Source organism: Pan paniscus, chromosome 7, assembly GCF_029289425.2.
Source record: "Pan paniscus chromosome 7, NHGRI_mPanPan1-v2.0_pri, whole genome shotgun sequence".
Taxonomy (NCBI): Eukaryota; Metazoa; Chordata; class Mammalia; order Primates; family Hominidae; genus Pan; species Pan paniscus.
Genome location: NC_073256.2, coordinates 126659752 through 126680079, shown reverse-complemented (window position 1 = coordinate 126680079; position 20328 = coordinate 126659752). Strand labels below are relative to the sequence as shown.

Here is a 20328-nt window from a genome sequence, read left to right as displayed (position 1 = left end):
GTCAGGGAAGCAGATAATTTAGTTAAAATGTCTCGACCTAATAAGGGAGCGGGGCAGGTGAGGATAACTAAAAAGGAGTGCATAAAATAATGTTGTCCAAATTGGCATGAGAGTTGGGGAGTTTTAAGAGGTTTAGAAGCCTGGCCGTCAATACTCACAACAGTTATGGAGGCAAGGGAAACAGGACCTTGAAAAGAAGGTAATGTGGAGTGGGTGGCCTCCATATTGATGAAGAAGGGGACAGACTTACCCTCCAGTGTAAGAGTTACCCAAAGTGTCTGTGATGGTCCTGTAGGCTTCCAAGGCGATCGGGCAGTGTTAGTCTTCAGCCACTAAGCTGAGAAGATCTGGGAGGGAGTCAGTCAGAGAGCCTTGGGCCAGAGTTCCAGGGGCTCTGGGAGTGGCTGCTGGGCGAGTTGGACAGTCCGATTTCCAGTGGAGTCCCACACAGATGGGAGACAGCTTAGGAGGAATCCCAGGCTGCGGGCTTTCCTTGGCCCAGTGGCTAGATTTCCGGCACTTGAAGCAAGATCCTTGGGGAGGCGGTCCTGGAGGAACACCTGGCCCCTGCAGTTTAGGCTTTTTGAAGTTTTGGTGTGCTGGAAATGTGGCTGGGGTTTCTCTCACAGTAGAGGCAAGTAATTGCAACTCTTCTTTATTATTGTACATCTTGAAAGCGAGGTCATTTAAGTCCTGTTGTGGGGTTGAGGGCCAGAATCTAATTTTTGGAACTTTTTAATGTAGGGAGTGGGTTGGGTAATAAAATGCATATTGAGAATAAGACAGCCTTCTGGCCCCTCTGGGTCTAGGGCGGTAAAGCGTCTGAGGGTTGTTGCCAAATGGGCCATGGACTGGGCTGGCTTTCATATTTGATGAAAAAGAGCCTAAACGCTAACTGATTTGGGAGATGTCTTATAAAGAAAGAGGAGCATTAACCTTGGCTATGCCTTCATCTCCAGCCACCTCTCTAAGAGGAAATTGTTGGGCAGGTGGGGGAGGGCTAGTCACAGAACGAAACTAAGCCAGACCTGGTGTAAGGAGGGGAGGTAATAGGAGGGTTATAGGGTGGGGGAGTGGAGGCTGAAGAAGAGTTGGGACCTGGCTTGGCCTGGCGAGGCACAGCCTGGGGAGGAGGGGAGAGGTCAGATGGGTCTGTAGAAAAGGAGGATTCCCAGGACTCAGAGCTTGGGGTGGAGACTGAAGGAACAGACAGCAGAGAAAGAAGAAAGATTTGGGATGAGTCTCATTGGGAGCAGAGATTAGGAAGGGACCGATGTGTAAAAGAATGCCTGGACATCAGGCACCACAGACCATTTGCCCATTTTATGAGAAGAATTATCTAGATCTTGTATGATGGAGGAATCAAAAGTGCTGTTTTCTGGCTATTTAGAATCATTGTTTAGTTTGTATTGGGGCCAGGCGATGTTGCAGAAGAAAATAAGATGCTTAGGTTTCAGGTCAGGTGTGAGTTGAAGAGGTTTTAAGTTTTTAAGAACACAGGCTAAGGGAGAAAAAGGAGGAATGGAGGGTGGAAGGTTGCCCATAGTGAAGGAGGCAAGCCCAGAGAAAAGAGAGGGTAGAGACAGGGAGAAGGGAGGTAGTGAGCAGCCCTGGGCTGCAATGTGGGCAAGCAGCCAAAGCAGGCATCCCCGCACTTGACTTGCCACCAAAGGAATGTTGGTGAATGACCAAGGCAGGCATCCCCGCAATGATCAGACACCAATGGAGTGTGGGTGAATAATCAGGCAGGTGTCCCTGCAGTGATTAAACACCAAGGGAAGACTGTCTTCCCGAGTCCATGACTGGTGCTGGAGTTTTGGGTCCATGGATAAAATGTGTCTCTTTTGTCTCTATTAGAGAGGACAAAGAGCTGGAATTGGAAGGACAGGGAGATTGAAGGGTAGTAAGAGAGGGAGATTGAAGGGTAGCAAGACAGGCTGGAGAAGAGAGTGAAAAGGCCGCTTACCCCATTTGAAATTGGTGAGATGTTCCTTGGGCTGGTTGGTCTGAGGACCCGAGGTTGTAGGTGGATCTCCTCACGGAGTGAGGGAGAGGACAGGGGACTGGTCTCCCAAAGGAGTCCTCCTGTCCCGGGTCTTTGGCACCAAATGTCTGGCGCATCTGTGTAAAGAGACCACCAAACAGGCTTTGTGTGAACAACAAAGCTGGTGGGTGCAGGCGAGCTGAGTCCGAAAAAGGAGTCAGCAAGGGGTGGTGGGATTATCATTAGTTCTTAAGGTTTGGGATAGGCGTACAAAGTACATTCTTAAGGGCGGAGAGAATATTACAAAGTACCTTCTTAAGGGCGGGGGGAGAATATTACAAAGTACCTTCTTAAGGATCGGGGAGAATATATCCTATCAGTTAGGGTGGGGCAGGAACAAATCACAGTGGTGGAATGTCATCAGTTAAGACTATTCTCACTTCTTTTGTGGATCTTCAGTTGTTTCAGGCCATCTGGATGCATACGTGCAGGTCACAGGGGATATGATGGCTTAGCTTGGGCTCAGAGACCTGACAGTGGCTTGGTAGTGGTGAATTCTCTCGGCATTTGTTTGTCTGAAGAAGACTGTGTCTTTCCTTCATATATGAAGCTTTGTTTCACTGGATACAAAATTCTTGCTTGATAATTGTTTTGTTTGAGAAGACTGAAGATAGGGCCCCAATCCCTTCTAGCTTGTAGGGCTTCAGCTGACAAATCTGCTGTTAATCTGACAGGTTTTTCTTTATAGGTTACTTGGTTCTTTTGTCTCACAGCTCTTAAGATTCTTTCCTTCACCTTAACTTTAGATAGCTTGATGACAATGTGCCTAGGCGATGATTTTTTTGCAGTGAATTTCCCAGGTGTTCTTTGTGCTTCTTGTATTTGGATGTCTAGGTATCTAGCAAGGCTGGGGAAGTTTACCTCGATTATTCCCCCAAATATGTTTTCCAAACTTTCAGATTTCTCTTCTTCCACAGGAATGCCGATTGTTCTTAGGTTTGGTCATTTAACATAATCCCAGACTTCTTGGAGGCGTGTTCATATTTTCTTATTATTTTTCCTTTGTCTTTGTTGGATGGGGTTAATTCAAAGACCTTGTCTTCGAGCTCTGAATTTCTTTCTTCTACTTGTTTGATTCTATTGCTGAGACTTTCCAGAGCATTTTGGATTTCTGTAAGTGTGTCCATTGTTTCCTAAAGTTTTGATTGTTTTTTATTTATGCTATTTCATTGAATATTTCCCCTTTCACTTCTTGTATCATTTTTTTTTGTTTCCTTACGTTGGGCTTCTCCTTTCTCTGATGCCTCCCTGATTAGCTTAATAACTGACCTCCTGAATTCTTTTTCAGGTAAATCAGGAATTTCTTCTGGGTTTGGATTCAATGCTGGTGAACTATTGTGATTTTCGGGGGGTGTTAAAGAACCTTGTTTTGTCATATTACCAGACTTGATTTTCTGATTCCTTCTTATTTGGGTAGGCTCTATCAGAGGGAAACTCTAGGGCTCAAGGCTGTTGTTCAGATTCTTTTGTCCCATGGTGTTCCCTTGACGTAGTAGTCTCCCCCTTTTCCTATGGATGTGTCCTCCTGAGAGCCGAGCTGTAGTGATTGTTATCTCTCTTCTGGATCTAGCCACCCAGCAAGTCTACCAGGCTCCAGGCTGGTACTGGGGTTGTCTGCACGGAGTCCTGTGTTGTGTACCATTTGTGGGTCTCTCAGCCATGGATACCAGCACCTGTCCTTGTGGAGGTGTCAGCGGGGTGAAATGGACTCTGTGAGGGTTCTTAGCTTTGGTGATTTGATGCGCTATTTTTGTGCTGGTTTGCTCTCTATTAGGAGGTGGTGCTTTCCAGAGAGCATCAGCTGTGGTAGTATGGGGAGGAACACACAGTGGATGGGGCTGTAGAACTCCCAAGAGTATATGCCTTTTGTCTAGAGTTCCCAAGGTGGGTAGGGAAGGACCATTGGGTGGGGGCAGGGCTAGGCGTGTCTGAGCTCAGGCTCTCCTTGGGCATTTCTTGCCACAGCTGCTGTGGGGGATGGGGGTGAGGTTTCCAGGTCAATGGAGTTATGTTCCTAGGAGGATTATGGCTGCCTCTGCTGAGTCATGCAGATTGGTCAGGGAAGTGGGGGAGAACCAGCAGTTACAGGCCTCACCCAATTCCCATGCAATCCGAGGGGCCTGTCTCACTCCCAACATGCCTTCGCCAACAGCACCAAGTCTGTTTCCAGGTAGTGGGCAAGCAGGGCTGAGAACTTGCCCCAGGCTACCTGTTTCCCAGCTGCAAAAGCAAATATGGCTTTCCTTCTTCGCCTGCCTGTGGAGTCTGCCCACCAGATTCACACCCTTCCCTGAGTTCTGGGAAGGAGACTTCTCCATCAGTTCAAAGTGTTACAAAGTTCAGCTGGCGATTTCCTTTTCCCTGTGGCCTTTGCCCGGTGCCTCTGGCTGCCCTCCCGAAGGACCCCTGTGAGGACAGGCAGAAATGGTTTGTTAGGGAACCCAGCGAGCTGACAGGGCTTTCCCTGCTGCTTCCTCTACCCCTGTGTTTTGCTCAGCTCTCAAGTGACTCAGTTCCAGGTAAGGTCAGAATCTTCTCCCATAACCTAGACCTTCAGGTTCCAAGTGGGGGTGTGTGTTTGAGGGGTCTCTCTTTCCTACTTCCACAGTTTGGGTACTCACAGTATTTGGGGTGTCTCCCAGGTCCTGTAGGAGCAATCTACTTCCTTCAGAGGGTCTGCGGGTTCTCTTGGCTTTCCTGATTTATTCCTGCAGTCATTCTGGAGCAAAAAATCATGATGCGAGGCTCCACAGGCTGCTCTGTCCATCAGAGTTGGAGCTGCAATTTAGTCCTGCCTCCCGTCTGCCATGATCTGCCCATCCCCCTAAACATTTTAAATAATCATGTTTCTTGTTAAGTTTTAAGGGCTTTTTTTATGTTATACATATTAGCCCTGGGTTATATTTATGACAAATACTTGTCTCCCTTTCTCTTACATGCCTTTTATTTACATGTAGAAAGACTTTTTCTATCCTGAGATTATAAGAACAGTATTATTTTCCTTTTCCTTTAACACACTTAGACACTTGATCTACTGGAATATGGAATATTTTTGTTTATGATGTGAGGGAGAGAATAAGTTTAATTTTTTCCCAGAAGTTCTCTGGTGTCCCAGTAGCATTTGTGGACTAGTCTGTTTTCTTTTTATTTCACTAACTGGAAATACCACATCATGCTCTAAATGATGTGACCTACAGTAAAATTTATCTTAATTGACCTCCACTTAACAGACCAAATGGGTTAATTGATAGTCTCTGTTCTCTCTGTAAAACATACTGATGGAAGACCACAGTAAGCTTAATGTTTACTACTAATAGGCTACTTAATACTATGCTGGTATGATTCTGTTTCTTGCTTGTGGTTTTAGATCACTGATACTCAGATTTGATCATTCTACAAACTTAATGTGAGCTCTGCTTGCCATTGAGTATTTATTATTTAATTTAATATTATATAAAGCAGTAAAATATGAAAGGAAGGAAAGGTGCTGTTTCGGAGAAAGCTAAATTAGGTGCTTTAGAAAGAAAAAATGGGTCACCAAAAATTTTGTGGCCAGTAAGGACATTGTATACAGTTTACTTAAATATTATAGCATATATAGATCTAAGTTCTAGGAGAAGGTAATGAAATATGGATATAAAGGATTACTTTTCTCCTATAGAAAAACTTGTAAAGTTTAGCAACAAAAACAAATGGTTGAATTTGAATGCAGTTTGGTATATGAGAGGAAGTTTATCTTCTGAATTATAGACCTTTAAAAATATATTCTCTTGTAAAACATTTTAATGATGTAACTGTTGTAGTCCATTTGTGCTGCTGTAACAAAATACCTGAGAATTGGTAATTTATAAAGAACAGAAATTTATTTCTCTGAGTTCTGGAGCTGAGAATTCCAAGATCCAGGTACTGGCAGGTTTGGTGTCTGGTAAGGGTTCAGTCTCTGCTTCTAAGATGATGCCTTGAACATTGCATCCTCCAGAAAGGAGGCATAATACGTCCTCACATGACAGAAGGCAGAGGGGGAAAAAGAGACAAACTCCCTCTTTCAGTCCCTTCTCCAAGGTTACTTAATCCCAATCACCAGTGTGGAGCCCTAATGATCAGAAGCCCTAACTTCTAGTAACATCACTTTGGTGATTAGGTTTTAACTCAGCTTTTGGGGAGGATACCACATTCAAACCCTAGCAGCAACTCATAACTTTACATTATAAGTACATAGACCAATTAAAATTTGTTAACAAAAACCTAGATTCGTAGTAGGCTAAATGTAGTGTTTTCATACCGCAGACTGGTGTCTCTGTAGGCATTTTGAACATGATGTGGTATTTCTAACTAGTGAGTTAAAAATACTGATCTTTAACTCTAAAATTAAGAGAATGAAAACTAGATTACTGCATTGTATTAGTTTTCTGTCATACAACAACTTCAAAACTTAGTGACTTGAAACAATAACCACTTACCATATCACACAGTTTCTGTGGTCAGAAATCAGGGAGTAGTTCAGGTGGGTGGTCTGGCTCATGATTTTTTCATGAGTTTATAGCCAAAACGATAGCCAGGGCTGCAGTCATCTGAAGCCTTGACTAGGACTAAAGGATACATTTTCGAAATGATTAACTCATGGAATGCTGATTGTTGGCAAGAGCCATCATTTCCTCCCCATGTGGGTCTGTCCATGGGGCTACCTTAAGCATATTCATAGCATGGTAGCTAGCCACCCTCAGAATGTGTGATCCAAGAGAGAGAGTGAAGTAGAAGATGTAAAGTCTTTTATGACCTAGTTCTAGAAGTCATATGCCATCTGTCACATCTACTGTATATTTTTGTTAAAACTGAATCAGTAGGACAGCTCACATCAAAGGAAGAGGAATTAGACTCCAACTCTTAAAAAGGAGAGAAACCACCACACCGCAGATATTTATTTTGTGTGTGTGGATCAGTGAAGAGGAAGAGATTAATGTATAATGTTTGGTCTTTTTAGGACACTGCCTTAGGAAAACCACGAGAGGTGTTTCGACTTCCTACAGATTTGACAGCATGTGACAACCGTCTTTGTGCATCTATCCATTTCTCATCTTCTACCTGGGTTACCTTGTCAGATGGAACTGGAAGATTGTATGTCATTGGAACAGGTGAACGTGGAAATAGCGCTTCTGAAAAATGGGAGGTGAGGGTTTGTTTAAGACTTATGCGAAGTCCAGAAAGTATATGTAAATTACACCCTACTTATTTTAAAATGACACTTTTCAAGGATGGTTTACATGTGATCTGTTGTTTGTTTGATATATAATGTTTTGGATCTCTTTTTAACTAAATTATAAAATATATATTTTTCACAAACTGTTACATTAACCACTCCTGTTTTGATCTGGAGTCAGTGCAGTTGTCAAGAATTGCATTCATTTTTCAGCAGACATCTTATATGCGTAGAGTACTTCATTAAGCATTGGCATTGCCTCCTCCTTCTTGAAGAAGAGTTCACCAAAAGCTTATGTTAGGATGATTTTCTCCTCTGCCGTTATGTTAGATTTGCTGGGATGTTTACATTGGTCAAATAGTGGTCAGATTACCAGAATATTCTCTACTTAGAAAAATACATGATATAAATATATAGTTATATGCCAATTTCCAAGACAACATTTTTACTTTAATTTAAAAAATTAGATATAAATCTAAAGGGTAGTTTAGGGTTTTAATAGTAATAAATAAGGAATTAATTTCTCTAGAACTACAGTTTTTGAAAACAGAAGAAAATGATGCCAAGTAGATAATCAAAAGATTTAGTTTACTGCTTCAGCTCCTTTGAGTTATGCTAATAAGTGTATTGTAATATTGCTACTGTCTGAATCTCTGTAGGTAGCCTTTAGTTCTGGGTAAATAAAGAGATGCGAGCTTAATATATTTATGTCTTATAAAATAATTTCATCTGACCAACAGATGCCTACAGAGACCAGGCTTTAATTACTTGAGAAAAACCAGTTAGGTCTTAGAACCAAATGGTTTACCTACCTTACTAAGTTATACTAAATGTTATACTACCAAATTATAGTATGTTCAAAATACACAGTAAATAACCAGAACAGCAGTAGCCTATTTACAAGAGCCTGTTGCATTCACAGTTTCAGATATTCATTGGATACTGTGGCAATTTCTGTTTTGGCCTTTAGTAACAACTTTCATTTTTCTGAAAAACAGAAGTAATGTGGTATGTAGCACAGCTACCTGAAACAGTTGGAAGGTATTTTGAGAATAATGCACAGGAGAGATATGAGTGGGAATTTATCTGGTATTGAGCTGTATGGATTCTGTAGATTTTGAACAGGACAAACCTACTTGGCTCACTTTCATCTTAAAAATAATACCACACATTATTTCATATGGGCTTATACTTCTTTTGGTTTTGTTTTGTGTATCCCCTTGGCATGTATTAAGCCTTCAATAGTATCTTTTAAATAAATTTAAAAACTTAATTCTACCTTGTGCCTTCTTTAGCATATACTGCCCTAATGAAATAAGCTCCCTTCAGAGATGTTTTCAGCTAATAATAGTTTTGACTAGATACTGGTGGGAGAGGGAGGAGACTTGGGGATTAATTGAGGTGGGAAGGATACTGTGGAATATTGGTCACTTTAAGAAACAATTCAGGAGGGTTTTAGGACTTTAGGGTAATTAATATAACAGAGAAGCTAAAAGTAGAAGTGATTACGGAGCATGGTGGGGGGTAAGGGGGCCAAGGGTGGTGGTGGTGATTACTGAAGTTTAAAAAGAGAAATTAAAGGAGACAGCTTGCTTTCCAAATGTGTTGCCTCTAATACCATGGAAGTGCCATGTATCAACGGTATCACAGTTTAGATGCTGGGCTTGTTCAGAAAACTAGAAACTTCAGCCTAACAATTTTTAAAAGTACGCCATCTACTCTTCTGGTTTCATTACAGTTCCTTTCACTCATACTAGAAAGAAAAAAAGAAACAATAAACTAGCTACTTGTTCCTGCCAAAACTTGTCATTTTCTGTTCTTCCGTTTTGTTTCCCCTATTCCTCAAACAAAAGCAAAACCCCATCAACCAATAAAAACCTGCCTTCATCTGTCATCTCTGTTTTGAATATTTAAGGATTTTTTTTAAACTTTTGTTTTTTCTGTTTATGGAAATCTTAAGAATGGATTCTGAAGGCCCACTACTTGAATGATTTTGGCAGATGTTCAAATACATAGGGAACTTGATGATATTAAAGCACATTTTTCTTTGTAAGGTTTTCAAGTAGGAGTAGATATGTGGGGATACCAGGTACAGGTTTTGTTTTTTGTTTTTTGTTTTTGTTTTTTAAAGCTACCTTTTTTTCAGTTAGGCTTTTTCTCAACTGTCCATATCTTATTTGGAAATCTTGTTTAGGAAGCAGCCTTAAAACCTTCTCTATTTTGTATTTAGTCTTAAAAATGTAATAGTTGTTGAGATCTTGTGTTTGTGGTATAAGAAAGAATTTGATAAGATTTTGTGTGTTTCTGTATGATGCTTAGATAAGATTTTGTGTGTTTTTATATGATGCTTTTTTGCTTTTCAAAAAACAGTTTAGGATTATATTTTAAATAGAGTTTGTTAACTTATTCTTAAATGCTAATAGGCTCTTTTGTTTTTGAGAAAAAACATGTTTTGGTGATTTATTCTTCAATGTTTTTGACTCTTGCCTTTGTAAACTTCCAGAGAATAAATAACAAACAAAAAACAGGAAAAAGGCATACACGCATGCACACTCATATACAATATCTAGAAACTGAGAGGAAGCAAGGTAGCCAAGACTAATGATCAGTTTTTTTCTTATACAAATAAATATTTTCTTAAAAGTTCTGTCCTCAGGGAACATTATCTAAACTTGCAGTCTTTATGTAAAGGCCTTTTTATTTTCAAATTTCTTGTAATAAATAGTATCCAAAATAACTGTTGAATCACCAGAATCCTATATATTCCCTCTATGCTATCTGTGTTCATGTAATTATGTACACTTTTTTGTGTGTGTAATTTTGTTTTGTAGATTATGTTTAATGAAGAACTTGGGGATCCTTTTATTATAATTCACAGTATCTCACTGCTAAATGCTGAAGAACATTCTATAGCTACCCTACTTCTTCGAATAGAGAAAGAGGAATTGGATATGAAAGGAAGTGGTTTCTATGTTTCTCTGGAGTGGGTCACTATCAGTAAGAAAAATCAAGGTAAAACAAAAGTCTGAATCTGTCTCTACTGGTTGGCATTATTTAGTAGATTTTGAAACACAAAGCTGTCCCTGTAAATACTGTTTGCTCTTTCTTGGGCATTGTGTTACAATTCTGGCACCTGCCACCACTGGTGGAATGAATATGTATAGATAGTTTTTCCTCAGGTATATTTTATAGAAAAAAATTGCAGTGTGCATCCACAGCCAATTATGCCTTTTATATAAAAGAAGACATTGTTATATAAGTTTTGAATAATTTAACGGGTATATTTTTAATATATACAAAAATATATGCATATATATGTGTGATACACAAAAACATATACCTAAAACTAAATGTAAATTAATAAATTATAGTATAATTTAAATGTAAATAAATATAAATACTTACTTGGAAATGAATGTCTTTATTTCATTAAAGTACAGGTATGATTTCTTTTAAATCTAATTGAACTTCATTATTTGTTTCTACATTTAGGAAAACTGTTACTTTTTCTTACCTGATGTGCTCCCATGTTTAGAATAGTCCTGAACTATTTAGTCTGTTTGAAGCTGTCTGTCAAGCTTCTAACTTGACATTAAAAATTACAATCTCATGAATTAATTAGGATTTCTTTAAGGTATTAAGAAATCTCTTTGCCTTTGCTTAGTTCCTGCTGACTCATTGAGTGTTTTCTTTTTAACTGTAGTTGAGTACTGAGAGTGCTTGTTTCCATAATGACTCTATGCTCTTTTTCTCAGTAGTTTTTATTAGCTGACTCATTTATGAGTAAGTTAATATAAATTAAATTATCATTCATCTCTGTAGAAAAATATTTCTTTACCATAGCTGCTAGTTTGCAATTCAGTAAAGACTGTTAGTATTTGTTTCCTAAGAGGGTTTTGCCTTTTATTCTAAAACAGCTATCTATCTGTCTAATAGATATCTCAAAATTGTTTATAAATAAACTGAATAAGTCTCCTAGATTTGTTCTTTGAAGTATTCAATATAATTTATTAGTTCTTTTTGGTGTTGTAGTTTTATCTCTGGAGGAACACAGTAACTTTAAACTTTAATTAGATATTAGAAAACTTTTTGAAATCCCAGTTGGTAACCATAAGATCTATGTCACAGCTATCCGAGTATGCCAACACAGTGCAAAAGCATCCATAGACAATATATAAATGAATGAGTATAGTTGTGTTCCAATCATACTTTATGGACATTGGAATTTGAATTTTATGTTTTTTTGACATATATTTAAATATTATTCTTTAAATATTACTATTTTGACAATTTAAAAATATAAAATTCATGCTTAGCTCACAGGCCATACAAAAATAGGCCTAGATTCAGCTTTGGCTCAAGGGTCCTAGTTTGCAGAACCCCTGCTTTAGATAATGGAAGCCTTAATTTTTTTAAGGTACGTAATTCAAAATCTTACAGGAGACATTGTCATGCATATTCCTCCTCCTTTCTCCAAGACACTTGGTTCTGTAACATCTTTTTCTCAATCTGTGGGAACTCATCAAATTGCCTCAACATAGCAGTACTCTGCTCCAGCTCTACTTCTCCATCCCGTTTGTCTTCGTTTCTTTGCCTCAGCTGGACAAATACATTGAGACTAACCTTTTTTCTCCCAAGATTGTAGTTATAGAATCATTAATTCTCTTTATTGTTCCCTTTATCTTTCTTTTATATCTTGTTCCTTCTCTCCCAGACTACTACTAATATGATTGGTTTTTTTCTTCTGTTTCTTTTTAGTTAACAGAACAGTATTTTCGTAAACTATTTTGAAAGAAACATTTCATAAAGTATATTTATGGTCAGATAAGTTTGAAAATGTGGACATAAAATAGCTCCATTACACATTAAGCATATTAAAGTTTCTAAAAATTGTGAGTAAAAAAAATTTAGGTTAGATGCAAAGGCTCATGCCTGTAATCTCAGCACTTTGGGAGGTCAGAGCAGGAGGATCACTTGAGCCCAGGAGTTTGAGACCAGTCTGGGCAACATAGTGAGCCACTGTCTCTACAAAAATTACAGAAACATTAGCTTGGCATGGTGGTGTGCACCTATAGTTCCAGCTATTCAGGAGGATTGCTTGAGCCTGGGAGTTTGAGGCTACAGTGAGCTGTGATCGTGCCACTGCATTTAGCTTGGGCAACAGGGTAAGACCCTGTCTCAAACAAACAAAAAACAATTTACATTTAATTTTAACCTAGCATTTCTCCACATATTTAACCACGGAATCCAGTTTTTGAGGCTTCCTATTCTTTTCTGTCCCATGCATGCTGGGAAAGGCCACGCTATAAATATGTGATGTCGGTGTTTGGATCTTTAAAGTCAAGTAGGACTTTTGGCCCTGCATGTATCTATAGGGGAAGTGTAGGAGTTTTGTTCATTCATTAAATTACAAGCCTGTTCTTAAATATGTGTGAACTGAATGTGTGAATGTAGGTGAGGATTTTGAGTAAAAACAATGAGATATTTTAGAACAGATGGTATTATTATGTAAAAACTCATAATAATATGACATTAAGTTGTGATTTTCGACTACTCAGTATGAAGCCTACAAGTATAACCCACTTTAAAGAGTAACAGTATAGGTAAAAGTATGGAGTCAGCTAAAATGTTTGAGTACTTTTTAAAGCAAAAAATTACTGTCTTTATAGGAAAATAAGTTTAATTTGTCAGAAACTTTTGGAATACAGTTAATTGTTTATATCTTAAAAGTAGCACTAATTTATGTTTAATTATAAGCATATAGATAAATGTCTTGTGTAAAAAAAAATCATTTCTGCTATAAATTTATTTCATTGTTAAAATGCCCCTTATCGGGAGTTAGAGCAGGCAGAAAAATAGACCACACTGCATGTTTCCCCTTGTCCTCAATTTGTCACTTTTCAGAAGAAACTTATCACATACCTGCTGAGAAGGCAGACAGGCTTTAGTCAGGAGAGGTAGGTCATACAGAAGCTGTTATTCCAAGTAAGCCAGTCATGTTGGAGTTCTGGGATACTGCTGTCTAATAAGAGATTTCTCCAAGATGGACATGTTTTATATGTGTACCATTCACTGCAGTAGCTACTAGCCATGTGTGGCTATTGAGCAATTAAAATGTGGCTAGTATGAGGAATTTAAATTTTACTTAATTTTAAGTAGACACTTCTGGCCAGTGACTACCACATTGGACAGGACAATCAGGAACAAATTTCACCAGACCCAGTATTTTAAAATAGGGACTTATTTACAGAAAATTAGATTGTAAATTGTTTATCCTTATGAAAAGACTCTTAATAGTGTACCTTTTAATAATACATTCCAATTATTTAATTATAATTCAAATCAATTTTTAAATATCAGAATATTTTGATAATAGTTTTTATTTGTAATGTTTTGTTCTGAAATACTTTTTCTTACAGATAATAAAAAATATGAAATTATTAAGCGTGATATTCTCCGTGGAAAGTCAGTGCCACATTATGCTGCTATTGAGCCTGATGGAAATGGTCTAATGATTGTATCCTACAAGTCTTTCACATTTGTTCAGGCTGGTCAAGATCTTGAAGAAAATATGGATGAAGACATATCAGAGAAAATCAAAGGTAATTTTTATTCTTAATAGAGCTTATTTGTATTTGCATAAACATATATTTATGTCTTTTATTTTCCCAGTTAGGTTAATAGTTCTACAAGGGCAAGATAGATGCATAATTTTTTCTTTATTTTCTCATGTATTTTCCAGAAGTCTTTTATAAGGTATACCACCTTAATAGTGTGAATGAACTGGTTTAATTTGATCATTTTGTTATTACCAAAAATGTTTTTTAAAAAAATCGTTTATTAGCTTCCTTGATTAGGTGCTTAATAAATAGTTATCAAATAAATGTCTATTTGCTATTAGTATTGATGGTATTAATAGTGTAATATTGAAGATACTAATTTTTAAAAATAAGTTAAGCTAATGTACCTGTTCTTACCTTTTATACTAAACTGAAAGTAAGTTCCTTGAGGGCAGAATCACATAATTTTATCAATGTTGAATGAATGAATGAAGGTTATGTTTTAGCATGAAAAGACTGGCCAGGCACGGCAGCTCACGCCTGTAATCCCAGCACTTTGGGAGGCCTAGGCGGGCGGATCAAAAGGTCAGGAGATCGAGACCATCCTGGCTAACACGATGAAACCCCGTCTCTACTAAAAATACAAAAAAAAATCCGGATGTGGTGGCAGGTGCCTGTAGTGCCAGCTACTTGGGAGGCTGAGGCAGGAGAATCGCTTGAACCCAGGAGGCAGAGGTTGTTGTGAGCCAGGATTGTGCCACTGCACTCCAGCTTGGGCAACAGCGAGACTGTCTCAAAGAAAAAAAGGAGAAGACTAACAAGAAATTTCAGAAGAAATTTATATTTGTATATAAAGAACAGACATTCTTTTAAAGCTATGCAAGAGAACATTCCTCTGTAATAATTACTGTTCATATTTCTGATGTTCATAGCCAGAGAATAGTATATTTTATTTAACAGAGATTTTTATAATATTTAACAATTCTACATATTATTCTTTGAATCTCCCTTTTTTGTTAAACAAGTTATTTTAAAAAATTAGTTTTACCTTTTTGTTTTTAAGTGAAAACACGTTGATTAAGAAAGTAAAGAAATAAAAGAATGGCTACTCCATAAGCAGAGCAACCTAGGTTTACTATTTTTGGATGCTTTCAGAAATGAATATTAATGTAATATATAATTGAAAAATATTTTCCACAGGTTTATAAATATATGCACCTCTGAATACAAAAAGTTGTGCTTAGTAGGCCTTTTCTTTAGACTTTTAATACCTTGGTTTTCTCATGTGGGATTCGTTTTTTGTTAGATTATCTCTAAGATCCTTTCCTGAATAAATGTTACTATTCTAATTATAATGCTAACCTCATCCAAAGCTTAGCCAGAATAGCTGTTTATTTCTCTAGATCATGTGTCTTTAGAATTCCTTTGGTAAGCAATTTCGAGGGAATAGAAAGCTTGCCTTAATCTTTGGAACCATTCTGCCCAGATAACTTGGCACCATGCAGTTCCAAGACAGGTTGAAGCCTAAGTGGGACACATCATATGTTTAAATCACTACCACAGGTATTGTTTTCCTTGATGACATCTCATGCTGTATCTTGAGTTCCCTCCAAATTCATTGTTTATTTTGTCATAGGATTTTCACAGTAATAAAGGAAAAGTGTTGTAATTTTTAAAAATTATGGGTAGTTTGGTCATTGATTGGCATTTGTAATACTTTCTGAATATTAATATATATACTGGTTTCCTTTTCTGTTAACTTCAAGAAGACTGGTATTATCTATTGGCTATTTGGCATTTTAATAACATGTTTTTAAAGACCTAAAACACAATCTCTAAAGGCATAGAAAGGTACTCAAAGCAACCAATAATTGAGAAAATTATTTAGGTGTTTGTATACATTCAACAATGTATATAATGGGGAGGTGATTAAAAAACTGTGACTTTACCTTTAGTCTACATCCATGGCCTTTCATTAATTAATACATTTTTAAAATTTCAACTTCTATTTTAGTTTCACGGGGTACATGTCAATGTTGTTTTACCTGGTTGTATTGCATGGTGCTTAGATTTGGAGTACGAATGATCCTGTCACCCAGGTACTGAGCATAGTACCCAACAGTTACTTTTTCAACCCTTTCTACCCCCTCTAGTAGTCCCTATTGTATGTTGTTGCCATCTTTATGTCCATGAGTACCCAGTGTTTAGCTCAGACTTATAAGTGAGGTCATGTGGTATTTGGTTTTCTGTTCCTGCACTAATCTGCATAGGATAATGGCCACTTGCTACATTCATGTTGCTGCAAAGGACATGATTTTGTTCTTTTACCTGGCTGTGTAGTATTCCATGGTGTGTATATGTGCCACATTGTTTTTATTCAGTCCACTGTTGATGGGCACCTATGTTGATTCCATGTCTTTACTGTGGTGAATAGTGCTGTGATGAACATACTAGCACATGTGTCTTTATGGCAAAAAAATTATTTATTTTTTATATATATACCCACTATTGAGATTACTGGGTTGAATTGTAGTTCTGTTTTAAGTTCTTTGAGAAATCTCCAAACTGCTTTCCACAGGGGCTGAATTAATTGACATTCCCACCAATAGTGTATCATCATTCCCTTTTCTCCACAGCCTTATCAGCATGTGTTGTTTTTTGACTTTTTATTAATAGCCATTCTGACTGGTGTGAGATGATATTCTCCTTGTAGTTTTGATTTGCAAGTGCAAATCTCTGATAATTAGTGCTAATGATTAGTGATGTGGAGTATTTTTTCATGTTTGTTGGCCATTTGTATGTCTTGTTTTGCGAAGTGCTGTTCATGTCTTTTGCCCATTTTTTAATGGAGTTATTTGTTTTTTGCGTGTTCATTTGTTTAAGTTCCTTATAGAGCCTTGTTATTAGACTTCTGTTGGGTGCGTAGTTGCAAATATTTTCTCTGATTCTATAGTTTGTTTACTCATAGTTTCTTTTGCTGTGGAGGAACTCTTTCATTTAATTAGGTACCATTTGTCAATTTTTTTGTTGTTGAAATTCCTTTTGAGTACTTAGTCATAATTCATTCTCAAGGCCAGTGTCCACAATGGTGTTTCCTAGGTTTTCTTCTAAGATTCTTACAGTTTGAGGTCTTACATTTAAATCTTCAGTTCATCTTGAGTTAATTTTTGTATATGGTTAGAGGTAGGGGACCAGTTTCATTTTTCTGCATATGGCTAGCCAGCTATCCCAGCACCCTTATTGAATAGGGACTCCTTTCCCTATTGCTTGTTTTTGCTGCCTTTATCAAAGATTGTCAGATGGGTATAGGTGTATGGCTTTATTTCTTGGTCCACTGGTCTGTGTATCTGTTTTTGTACTTTTTTTGGTTACTGTAGCCCTGTAGTATACTCTGAAGTCAGTGTGATGCCTCTGGCTTTGTTCTTTTTGCTTAGGATGGCTTTGGCTATTCGGGCTCTTTTTTGGATCCGTACGAATTTTAGAATAGTGTTTTCTAGTTCTGTGAAAAATGACATTGGTAGTTTGATAGAAGTAGCATTTAATCTGTAGTTTGTTTTGAGCAGTATGGACATTTTAATGATATTGATTATTCCAACCTATTAGCTTGGAATGTCTTTCCAGTTGTCTGTGTCATCTGTTATTTCTTTCAGCAGTGCTGTGTAATTCTCCTTGTAGAGATCTTTCACCTCCTTGTTAGATGAATTCCTAGGTATTTTATTATTATTATTATTGGCAGCTACAGTAAATGGGATTGTGTTCTTGATTTGGCTCTCAGCTTGAACATTATTGGTTTGTAGAAATGCTACTGATTTTCATACATTGATTTTGTATTCTGAAACTTTACTGAAGCCATTTGTCAGTTCCAGGAGCCTTTTGGTGGAATCTTTAGGGTTTTCTAGGTATAGAATTATGTTATCTGCAAAGTTTGACTTTTCCTAATTGGATACCTTTTATTTATTTATTTTGCCTGATTGCTCTGGTTAGTACTTCCAGGACTATGTTGAATAGGAGCAGTAAGAGTAAGCATCCTTTTCTTGTTTCAGTTCTCAAGAGGAATGCTTCATTTTTGCCTGTTCAGTATGATGTTGGCGGTGAGTTTGTCATAGATGGCTCTTGTTATTTTGAAGTGTGTTCCTTTGATGCCTAGTTTCTTAAGGATTTGTATAGTGAAGGGATGTTGGATTTTACTGAATCTATTGAGGTGATCATATGATTTTTGTTTTTAATTCTGTTTATGTAGTGAATCACATTTATTGATTTGCCTATGTTAAACTAACCTTGCTTCCCCAGGAATGAAGCTTACTTGATCATGGTCAATTAAATTTTTGATGTGCTGTTGGATTCAGCTTGCCAGTATTTTGATGAAGATTTTTACATGTATGTTCATCGGGGATATTGGCCTGTAGTTTTTTTGTGTGTGTCTTTGCCAGGTTTTGGTATCAAGGTTATGCTGCCTTCATAGAGTGAGTTAGGGAGGGAGTTCCTCCTCCTCGATTTTTTTGGAATAGTTTCAGTAGAATTGGTACCGGCTTTTCCTTGTATGTCTAGTAGAATTTGGATGTGAATCCATCTGTCCAGGGCTTTCTTTGGTTGATAGATTTTTTTATTACTGATTGAATTTTGGAACTTGATATTGGTCTGTTCAAGGTTTCAGTTGCTTTCTGATTCAATCTTGGGAGATTGTGTTTCTAGGAATTTATCCATTTTCTCTGGGTTTTCTCGTTTGTGTGATACAGGGCTTCATAATAGTCTCCGGGTTTTTTTTTTTTTTTGTATTTCTGTGGAATTGGTTGTAATGTTACCTTTTCATTTCTGATTGTGTTTATTTGCATCTTCTCTTTTTTTGTTAATCTAGCTAACAGCCTATTGATCTTGTTTATCCTTTCAAAAAAAAAACCAACTTTTGGTTTCATGGATTCATTGTTTGCATATTTGGGTCTCAATTTCATTCAGTTTTGCTTTGATTTTGGTTATTTCTTTTCTTTTGCTAGCTTTGGTGTTAATTTGTTTTTTTTTCTTGTTCTTCTGGGTGTGATATTAGATCATTAATTTGAGACTTTTCTTACTTTTTGAGGTAGATACATAGCACTTTCCTCTTAACACTGCTTTTGATGCATCCCAGATAATTTCCATGATACTGTGTGGTTTTTGAGAGATCTTCTTGGTATTGATTTCTATTTTTATTCCACTGTGATCTTAGAGTATGATTGGTATGATTTCATTTTTTATAATTTATTGAGACTTGCTTTATGGCTGAGTGTGTGAGTGATCTTGGAGTATGTTCTGTGTGCAGATGAGTAGGATTTATATTCTGTGGTTGATGGGTGGGGTATTCTGTAGATGTCTGTTAGATTAAGTGTCAAATTTAAGTCCATAGGTTTTTTCTTTAGTTCTCTACCTTGATGATCTGTGTGATGCTGTGAGTGGTATGTTGAAGTTCCCCACTATTGTCCTGTGGCTAAGTCTTTCCATAGGTCTAGAAGTACTTGTTTTTATGTATCAGGGTGCTCCAATGTTGAGCACATATATATTTGGGATAGTTCAGTCTTCTCATTGAATTGAACCCTTTATTATTATGTAATGCCCTTTGTCCTTTTTTACCTTTGTTGGTTTAAAGTCTGTTTTATCTGAGGTAAGAATTGTGACTCCTGCGCTTTTTGTTTTCCATTTGCATAGCAAGTTTTTTTCCAGCCCTTTACTTTGAGCCTGTGGGTGTCATTGTGTGTTAGATGGGTCTCTTGTAGAATGCCGATGGGCCTTGTTTTTGTTTTTTGTTTTTTTTTTTTAATCCAGCTTTCTACTCTGTGCCTTTCAAGTGGGATGTTTTGATCATTTACATTTAAGGTTAATATTGTTATGTGAAGTTTTGATTCTATCATGAAGTTGTTACTGATTGCTTTGTAGTTTCTATTGTATAGTTGCTTTACAGGGACTATGGCTCTGTCCTTGTGTTTTTGTGGTAGCAGATACTGTTCTTTTGTTTCCCTGTTTAGAACTTCCTTAAAGATCTCTTGTTAAGGCTGGTATAGTGGTAACTGATTCTCTTAGTGCTTGCTTGCCTGGAAAAGATTTTGTTTCTCTTTCACTTATGAAGCTTAGTTTAGTGGGATATGAAATTCTTGGGTGGAATTTCTTGAAAAATTCTGCAAATAGCTCTCAATCTCTCCTGGCTTGTGAGGTTTCTGCTGAGAAGTCTGCTGTTAGCCTAATGGGGTTCCCCTATGTAATCTCTTTTCTTTAGGTGCCTTTAAGGTTTTTTCTTTAGTGTTGACCTTGGACAGTCTAGTGCTATATGCCTTGGTGATCTTCATTTTGTATAGTATTTCTCAGGGGTTCTGGATTTCTTATACCTGAATGTCTACCTCTCTAGCAGGATTAGGGAAATTTTCTGAATTATTCCCTCAAACATGTTTTTCAGTTTGTTTAGTGTTTCTTCTCTGGAATGCCAGTAGTTCATAGGGTTGGTTACTTTACATGATTTCATATTTCTCAGAGACTTTGTTCATTTTTTTAAAATTCTTTTTTCT

General features: G+C 37.3%; 1 protein-coding gene across 1 annotated transcript in view; it reads left to right on the top strand.

Annotated features, from left to right (window-relative positions):
- NUDCD1 (NudC domain containing 1) overlaps positions 1 to 20328 on the top strand; it is a 91780-nt gene that overhangs the window by 30908 nt on the left and 40544 nt on the right. The window contains exons 3-5 of the mRNA XM_003821755.5: positions 7026 to 7211; positions 10073 to 10253; positions 13661 to 13843. Coding sequence (XP_003821803.1) covers positions 7026 to 7211; positions 10073 to 10253; positions 13661 to 13843 — 550 coding nt within the window. The remainder of the gene's footprint in view (positions 1 to 7025; positions 7212 to 10072; positions 10254 to 13660; positions 13844 to 20328) is intronic.